This window comes from Notothenia coriiceps, unplaced genomic scaffold, assembly GCF_000735185.1.
Source record: "Notothenia coriiceps isolate Sejong01 unplaced genomic scaffold, NC01 NC01_scaffold00022019, whole genome shotgun sequence".
NCBI lineage: Eukaryota > Metazoa > Chordata > Actinopteri > Perciformes > Nototheniidae > Notothenia > Notothenia coriiceps.
This window is the reverse complement of record NW_011354720.1, coordinates 1,210,745-1,219,625: the sequence shown is the minus strand read 5'-3', so window position 1 is coordinate 1,219,625 and position 8,881 is coordinate 1,210,745. Positions and strand designations below refer to the sequence as shown.

The window sequence follows — 8,881 nt, the reverse complement described above, 5'->3', positions numbered from 1 at the left end:
AGCGTTGTTATTGGTTTCTAGGTGGTTTCCAGGAAGTGAACGCCACATTTCAAACCACCTCCCACATGTGAGCCCCGTCGTTTGCACCACGCGCAGCGTGTGGAGGAGAGAAACCGGTTGGAAGGCAACGTCACTCCTCGGACCACCGACTCGACGTAGCCCAGCGGTCAGATAGCGGAGCGGAGCGGCGTTGTCCGAGGCAGGTACCGTACAGGCTCCATTTACAGAGATAAACACGAAGGGTCTTAAAAGCTGACAGCTGGTTTCTGGGAGAACAGAGTAAAGTAGGCCGTATTAGATAAGAACAGGGTGGGCTTTAGGGCCTGGCAGGAGTAGGCCCGTGGTTCTCCGCGCTCTGTACTGAGAGAGGCAGGCCGGGTTCAGGCTCTCCCTCTCGGGTAGCCCGGCTACTGGTCAGGTGCCTTAACGGACACTGCACCGTTAGGTTGGAGAGGTACCTAGTCCAGCTGGTTAGGGCACATATTTTGCCAGCATAATAGGACTATAACTTTCTGCCAATCTCTTTCATTTCCGGTTCACTGAATATGTTTTGTTCTCCCTTTTCACGTCTTTTTAGGTGCTGAACCGATTACAGCAGAAAGATGGCGGACGACCCCAGCGCGGCGGATAGGAACGTGGAGATATGGAAAATCAAGAAGCTGATCAAGAGTTTGGAAGCTGCCCGCGGGTAAGGGACGGATTTGAGCTGTGAGACGAAATAGTAAAAAAGCGCTTTGTGATGGTGTGAATGTTGAGCCCTGCAACAGCTGGAGATTGGATAAACGGGGCAGAATTGGGGAGTGGTTAGCTTAGCATGGCTAACTTAGCTTACCATTGCTATTGGTTATAGCTTGCTAATAGCTAAACGCTAACTGCTGCCACATTTAACCCGTATGGAGGTCGGAAACGTGTTAATATGGAACAATGTGTCTTTTGATGTGTCCTTGTCATTACGGAGAATGATTCCTCCAGTCCCACAAAGCGTGTAACGCAGGTAACGGTAATGTAGCTGTGTTGCTAAAGAGACCGGCTAATAGACGTCATCTGTGGAAAGAGGCCGCCCTGGGTCTCTTCATCAAGAGAGCACGTTGATGAAAGAGGAAAGCCGGCTAGCTTACAGTGTGACTTCCACTCGCTCCAGCAGACTTCAAATGACGCTCGTCTGGCCTTTTTTCACGAGGATTATATGACCGAGCTTCTTTATTTCAGCTCCAGGTTATTCACCTCATGTCAAGCGGGCTGATAAGCGTCACACTAAACTAAAGCTCTACTTGCAACAAAACGGTCTGTTAAAAAAATCCATATCAGCTGCTTGCCAGTGGGGACATTGTGGCCTTCTTGAATTATCAAACACGACATGTGAAATGTGGGTGTTGCTACACTTGCTTGTATCTTGGTCTGCGACAGCTTGCCGTCTAGTGTTGCGCAGAATCTGCTGTCCTGTGCGCCACCGCCTGCCATGTCACACACAGTTGACCGTTTGCCCTATATTCATCCAGCTGCTGCTACCTGCCCTATGTCTGTATGTGTGCAGTGTCAGCCTGTACTGGTATGCTTTGTTGACTGGCGGTGAATGGAGAGGGGGAGAGCGAGTGAGTAGCAGTGGAACTGAAACAGTGCTCTGCTTCAAGGGCAGATATTGTATACTGTTTAACTGAAAGCCCACCCAGTTTGTCCCTCAACATTTTAGGCCTCGTCAAGGTGATACTTTGCAAGTAAAAGTGTTGTGTGTTTACAAAATGAGATGAGGGCAAGGGTTTTCTCCAAGTTGTATACAATGTCAAAGTTGCAGTTCCAAATAATCAATGTTGATGTATACAGTAGCTACATTAGATAACTAACTGCCAGATATAATAATCCTTTGTTGTGGTGTTTATTCTGCTAGACTCTTGAAGTGGTAAAGCAACAATGCAAGCTGTTAGACATTGCATCTTGTGTGTATTTATGTGAGCACTAACATTAAATCATCGCTCTTTTTCTAGAAATGGGACCAGTATGATCTCACTGATCATCCCCCCCAAGGACCAGATATCCAGAGTGGCCAAGATGTTGGCAGATGAGTTTGGCACTGCTTCCAACATTAAGAGTCGAGTCAACAGGCTCTCAGTACTCGGGGCCATCACCTCTGTACAGCAAAGACTAAAACTCTACAACAAAGGTATGTGTTACAACAGAAACCCAAATAAAACCCTGCTGTCTTCCATCTGTGATAATGTTTTCAGGGGCAGCGGAAAATAATGTCTTTACAGAGAAATACCCTTGTGTTTATGGTAAAGGCCAGTTACAGTTGAATCTAGATTGAACTGGACATTATATACATTTAAATGTACATCATCTTTGTCTCAATGGACCATAAACAGGTTCCCGTTAATATATGTGGTGTTAATGCTATATTACAATGTGTTGTTAATAGCATTTGATTTAAAGTAGGTTGCTATAGGCAAGTGCGAAGGAACCCGTTTGTTTACTCAATATCGTGATAGAAAAGTGATTCAGGGACAACTAAAAGTGGAACATGTGCAGTGATGTATTAGAGAAAGATTTATAATTCTACTGGCCTCTCCAGAAACTGCATGTTGTAATTTGTATCTGTACTTTTAATTTTTTTATTTAACCTTTATTTAACCAGATAAAAAAGCATTGAGATAAAATCTCATTTTCAATGCTGACCTGGCCAAGAAGGCAGCAACGTAACAGATAACACAAACATGTAAAATACACAGAACACAACTAAGAAAACAAAAGATGAAAAAGCAGTCACTACATTGTGCACATTAGGACAGTAAGAAAGGTAAATTACTTATTCCTGCAAGAGCAGCTGGTGGTAAGGACCTCAGACAACTTCAATTTAAAACAGGCTATTGGGACAAGTGCCATCAGTTTGAGGCTTGATTGAAGGTCATTCCAAGACCAAGGATCATAATAAGAAAGACTCCTTTTTCCAGCCTCAGTCTGCACGGCAGGAACCTGGAACCATATCCAGGCACTGGATCTGAGGTTGTAAGGGTTACAAACTGGAGCAAATCTGGCACATATATACAGTGGAAGCTTTCCTAAAATGGCTTTATACAATAATAAAAACAAATGCTGCATCCAACGCATGCTAAGTGAGGGCCATCCAAAAACCTGATGTTTGTCTAAACTATTGTTCTCTGCCCTTTCTCTCTTGTCAGTGCCACCCAATGGTTTGGTTGTTTACTGTGGCACCATTGTGACAGACGAGGGCAAGGAGAAGAAAGTTAATATCGACTTTGAGCCTTTTAAGCCAATCAACACCTCCCTGTACCTCTGCGACAACAAGTTCCACACCGAGGTGAGATCTTTTGCTTGGTTTTGTGTCTGCATATGATATTTTTCTTGTACAAACTGCAATGTCAGTACTTCTATGGCACTTTCTTTTTGTCACATACTCATAATCTATTCTTCTCTCCCTTTACGCAGGCATTAACAGCCCTGCTGTCTGACGACAGTAAGTTTGGCTTTATTGTGATCGATGGTAGCGGGGCGCTGTTCGGCACACTGCAGGGCAACACCAGGGAGGTGCTTCACAAGTTCACCGTGGACCTACCCAAGAAGCACGGTACTGACTCACAAAACTCACAACACACTAAACTTTGGATATTTTTACCTACACCTAATAGTCAGATCATTATTTAAATATTTCTCTGGAATAGTTTATGTCTCTTAGTTTTGCCCATAATTAAAACATTCTAAAGTTCTTTATCTCTCTTTCAGGCAGAGGAGGACAGTCGGCTCTGCGTTTTGCTCGTCTGAGAATGGAAAAGAGACACAACTACGTGAGAAAGGTCGCTGAGACGGCTGTCCAGCTCTTTGTTTCCAACGACAAAGTAAATGTGGCAGGAATGGTCTTGGCTGGCTCTGCTGACTTCAAGACTGAGCTCAGCCAGTCGGACATGTTTGACCCAGTAAGTTACGTTTAAGTATTAATGATGTTATAGCACTAGGATTGAACTGCTATCCAGAATCTGATGATGGTTATATAAGTTTATTTAAACTATTGAACAATCATTTATGCAGCGCTATTTAATGCAATATGCTTTTTTTGCTCCTGTCTGTGGGTTGACATGCACCACAGGGTTAGGTTATATTATTAGCTCAATATTAGTTACTTTTATATACATGTGTAGCAACACTATTTCTATTGTAAGGGACAGCTGATGAATGAAGATCTATGTTAAGAGGATTAAATATTGATATTTATCAACAACATAAGTTAAATGTGAGCTTAGTACTGCAGCTCTTTGAGTGCTCTAACCATCTTAACACTGGTAACTGTTCAATGAGCCTGCAACAGCTCTGCTTGGAAAAAACCCAAACGCATAATGTTTGATTACTGACTGCATATTTGGGTTGATAGCCTTTATTAAACCATATCTCAAATTTCAGTGATTTTGTTATAAAGCTGCCGGGTTAGATATAAATATTATTTATATGAAGTGGGCCCTAATAACATCCCTTTATGACTGTGTTGGTATCTGTAACTTGTATTTAACTTGTGTGTGTGTGTGTGTTTTCTACAGAGGTTACAGGCCAAGGTTTTGAAGCTGGTGGACATCTCCTACGGAGGAGAGAATGGTTTTAACCAGGCTATTGAGCTCTCAGCAGAGGTTCTCTCTAATGTAAAGTTCATCCAGGAGAAGAAGCTCATAGGTGAGTCCTCCTATTGGAACAACTGTTATTAGACATGTCTAGTGCCCGCTAATGAAAAGGTAAGCTTTTGTTGTGGTGAGGTTTTGCTAAACGGTTATTCCTCTCTACAGGGCGCTACTTCGACGAGATCAGTCAAGACACGGGGAAGTACTGTTTTGGTGTGGAGGACACACTCAAAGCCCTGGAGATGGGAGCCGTAGAGATCCTCATAGTCTACGAGAACTTGGACACCATGCGTTACATTCTACGTCTACATGGGGCCGAGAGCAACGGGGCCGAGAACGGATTGCCTCCCAAAAGTATACCATCAAACAGTTGCTGAGAAAGAAAACCTGAAAATTCTGCTATAACATTCTGCTATGATGCTTAAATATTCACGTCTCTCCTTTGGGTTTTCAGATGAGAAGACTTTGTACTTGACGCCAGAGCAAGAGAAAGACAAGTCTCACTTCACAGACAAGGAGGTGAGCACAAAAACCAAAAGTGACAAATGCTTGTGATTGAAGTTAAACCCATTACCCATCATGCCATTTGTTCTTGAATGGTTGTGTTTCTAGACGGGGCAGGAACATGAGCTGATCGAGAGCATGCCACTGCTGGAGTGGTTTGCTAACAACTACAAGAAATTTGGAGCCACGCTTGAGATAGTCACAGACAAGAGCCAGGAAGGGTCCCAGTTTGTCAAGGGCTTTGGAGGCATCGGGGGTGAGCACACTGATGTTTAATGATGGGGTTTATGAGGGCGGAAGTGATTTGTATGTGACTTAGTAGAGAGAAAACACAATGGAGACCTGAGGATACATGGGGCCTTTAACTTCCTGTAGTTGAAGAGAAGTACATCTGCTCACTAAGTGAAATAATGTCCCAATAAAAAAAACAAATCTTTTAAAAGAAGCTGCTCCACCTCAATGTATTTTATGTTGAGTTCAGCAACAATCAAGATATTGATAGCCAGAGATAAGGATTCCAAGTATGTCACAGGCTATTAATAATCATTGGCTTATCTCCATGAAATAAAGACTTTCATCTAAACATTGTAGTTTATGGTTATAACCTATTTGGCTTAAAATAGTTTATTTTGGACCTCTTTTTGCAAATCACTTTATAAATAACCATGCAGCAGAGCAAAGTTATACGCATTCACTTTAACTGGTTTGACCACTTGATGTAAATTTTGATTAAGCAAATTTGACAGTTACTTTTTCTTTTTACCCCGTCACTTTTTACTGTCATTTGATTATTTTGAGGTGACATATGGTGGATGGAAAAGTAAAGAATGTAGGCATAATGAATGCAAATGAAAAGTACTTGGTGTGCAATAAATAGTTTCACAGTATCCTTACCGTACTATAGGGCTGCAACAAACGACTAATTTAATAATCGATTTAATGAAACGATTAATCAACTATTCGGACTATTACGGTACGTCCACACAGCAGCTTTAAAAAAATCTTCCAACGCTTCTCTGCCCATTGACTTTGAATGGGAGTGACGTCACTTTGCCTCGCTTTTCGCCGAACTGCATTGTGGGGAAGCGAAGATTTACAGGATTTTCAGGATTCAAAAGTTGAGCAATGTTCAACTTTTGAAGCTGAACTGGAAGCGTCAGCCAATCAAATCCGTTTATGCAAATCTGACAGTACAAGCGCTAGCCATAGTAGCCAATCAAACCGCGTGCAAGCTGGGAGAGCCAGACCGCAGTTCATTTCCTCATATTCAAACGAGAATTACGGTAGCAATATTTACGGGATACAAACCGGAGGAACCAGGCATGGAGGGAGGTGGCAGAGACAGTGGGTGAAACTGGTAGGTTTTCCTGTTTGGGGAATATATTGCCTGGTTTATTAAATAAAAGCACGTTTTTTTGTTGTATAGATTTGAGTGCTTCAAAATGTTGACCGAGTAAAAAGTGGGTCCCGAGGCCTGACCACTGAAGTAGAGTACAGACCAAGCATATCATTACATTTGCAAATTAACAAATTCAACAAAAATACAATCAAAGCTCATCCAAAAACGGAGCAGAGTTACAATTCTCCAAATAGATGAACCATATTCAACAGTTTAGTCTTTTCCCAACAGCTTCTGCAATGTCCCCTTTTTTTATAAATTCAAAAAACAATGCTGTCAAATTCAGAAGCTCTCTTTCTTAGTATATATATGTGAGTTTCTCAAGAGCCAGTGCCGGTGGGAACAAGCTCGACAACATTAGTGATTTGGTCCACCTCCAAACGGCAGCTCTCTCTCGGTTCTTCTTGTATCTCCAGTTTTCCTCAGTGTCCATCTTTACATTCAGCTTCACATGTTACTGCTACTACGCTTGGCGCTGTACTTAATCGCTCTATTTACTGCGCTGTTAGTGTACAGTTTTATTATTATGCTGCTGTGTTAACCAAACACTTTGTACCTGTGAATATTGGACTTGAAAGCGCCACGTTTAAAATGTAAACGGCTGCCGATCCGAACGCTTTTGGACATATTTTTAGGTTAAGTCGTAGAAAAAGTTGTGGCGGTCAAACGCGCGTCACTATGAAATCAAGCTTCAGTATCTGGTCGTAAAGGGAAAACTCTGAAAGCAGAAAGCTGCAGTTATTTACGCTCACACTTTAGACGCCACCAACATGAAATGTAGATTAACGGGCTTTGCAGCATTTTGGCTCACGGTGATAACATTCGAAGGGAAAGCTTTGTATAAAACCGTTACCTTCCCTCCTGGAGTAGCCGCACAAAGGGAAGTGATATATAATAACGGGAGAGAGAAAAGGAGAGGAAACTGATTTGTGAAGCCACAAGGTGATCTTTTCATTAATAAAAGAAAAAGAGACTCACCAGCAGCCAATTTGCAAACTTACGACAAAACCAAAACAACTTTCTCAGAACAGAAAGCGACCAAAGTAAACCATAACAATACTCAGAACCTCTGTGAGTGGCACGTCTCACGTAGACAACTACACTGCACTACACACTGCACTGCACTGCACTGCACTACACTACACAACACACACTACACTACACACTGCACACTGCATACACTACACTGCACTACACTACACACTGCACACTGCACTACACTACACTACACACTGCACACTGCACACTACACACTGCACACTGCACACTACACTACACTACACACTGCACACTGCACACTACACTGCACACTGCATCCACTGCCATCCATGCAGCTCACAGGAGAAGGAAGAGAGCGACTGCAGCCTTCCTCAGGTCCCTTATGGAGGCCCTGATTGGGGATTGGGAGCACCTGGGGGAGAGGCTGCACCTGGAGGGAGACAATCAGGGGGAGAGGGGGAGGGAGACACACACACACACACACACACATTGTCTATCAGTGTGTTGAGAGAGTCCTCCTCAGGGTAACGGAGATGTTCCCAATAAATGCTTGTCTGCTTTGAGATCTTGTTTTTTAAAGACAAAATAACCCGTGTTCTTGTCCTTCAGATGTCGTGATTAACGGATATAACTTCATTATTGTAGTTCAATCAGGAGAGACGGTGTTGATGTAAGAATACATATTTATTGCCAGGAATACACAAATGAATGTGATGGAGTTTTGGCGATTAGGCCCCTAGTTGGGGTCGGACTGAAGGGGAGGGGCTTAGCTTGACCCTGGTGGTGGTGGTGGTGAATGGATGGTTGGGTTCGGTCTGAAGGGGAGGGGCTTAGCTTGACCCTGGATTCAGAGGGACAGGAGGTTAAAGGGCTGGAGGAGGGTTGCGTTGAGTCACCTGAAATAACAGCTGTCATTGAGAGCAGATTTAAAAGGTTTAGCGGAGCGCTATGATAGGCTTATGGGAATAGAGCGAAGTGATTGGTTAAGCTGGGGAGTGACGCCCCCGATCACTTATTGAGAGGAGAGAGAGTAGTAACATTGACATAGGAAATGAATGAGTAAAGACGGCCTTACCTGGTTGAACTTGCGCTGAGCTTCATTTATCTAATCTGTATTTTTATATTTTATATTTATATTTCAATTCTAATGTCTTACGGCCCGTCCACACACAGGCATGAAAAAATCTTTCAAAGCTTCGCCCATTCACTTGAATGGGGTGACGTAGAAGATTTTTAATCTTCGCCGAACTGCATTGTGGGGAGCGGAGCATGGCTTTGCAAGCATCGTGAGCATCAAAAGTTGAGCAATGCTCCCAATGCTTGCGAAGCTGGTATCAGCCAATCAAATCCCGTTTATGCAAAT

At 43.0% G+C, this 8,881-nt stretch overlaps 1 protein-coding gene across 2 annotated transcripts in view; it reads left to right on the top strand.

Annotated features, from left to right (window-relative positions):
• The first annotated feature begins 66 nt into the window (after positions 1-66).
• Positions 67-8,881, top strand: part of etf1b (eukaryotic translation termination factor 1b) — a 663,186-nt gene continuing 654,371 nt past the window's right edge. Inside the window, exons 1-10 of one of the 2 annotated variants that reach the window (XM_010780571.1) lie at positions 67-203; positions 578-688; positions 1,983-2,158; positions 3,174-3,313; positions 3,442-3,580; positions 3,736-3,926; positions 4,542-4,671; positions 4,782-4,970; positions 5,071-5,135; positions 5,229-5,376. In XM_010780571.1, coding sequence (XP_010778873.1) covers positions 603-688; positions 1,983-2,158; positions 3,174-3,313; positions 3,442-3,580; positions 3,736-3,926; positions 4,542-4,671; positions 4,782-4,970; positions 5,071-5,135; positions 5,229-5,376 — 1,264 coding nt within the window. In that variant the 5' untranslated portion in view covers positions 67-203; positions 578-602. Of the gene's footprint in view, positions 204-261; positions 455-577; positions 689-1,982; positions 2,159-3,173; positions 3,314-3,441; positions 3,581-3,735; positions 3,927-4,541; positions 4,672-4,781; positions 4,971-5,070; positions 5,136-5,228; positions 5,377-8,881 lie in introns of those variants that run through there. The other variant, XM_010780573.1, reaches the window with a different exon arrangement.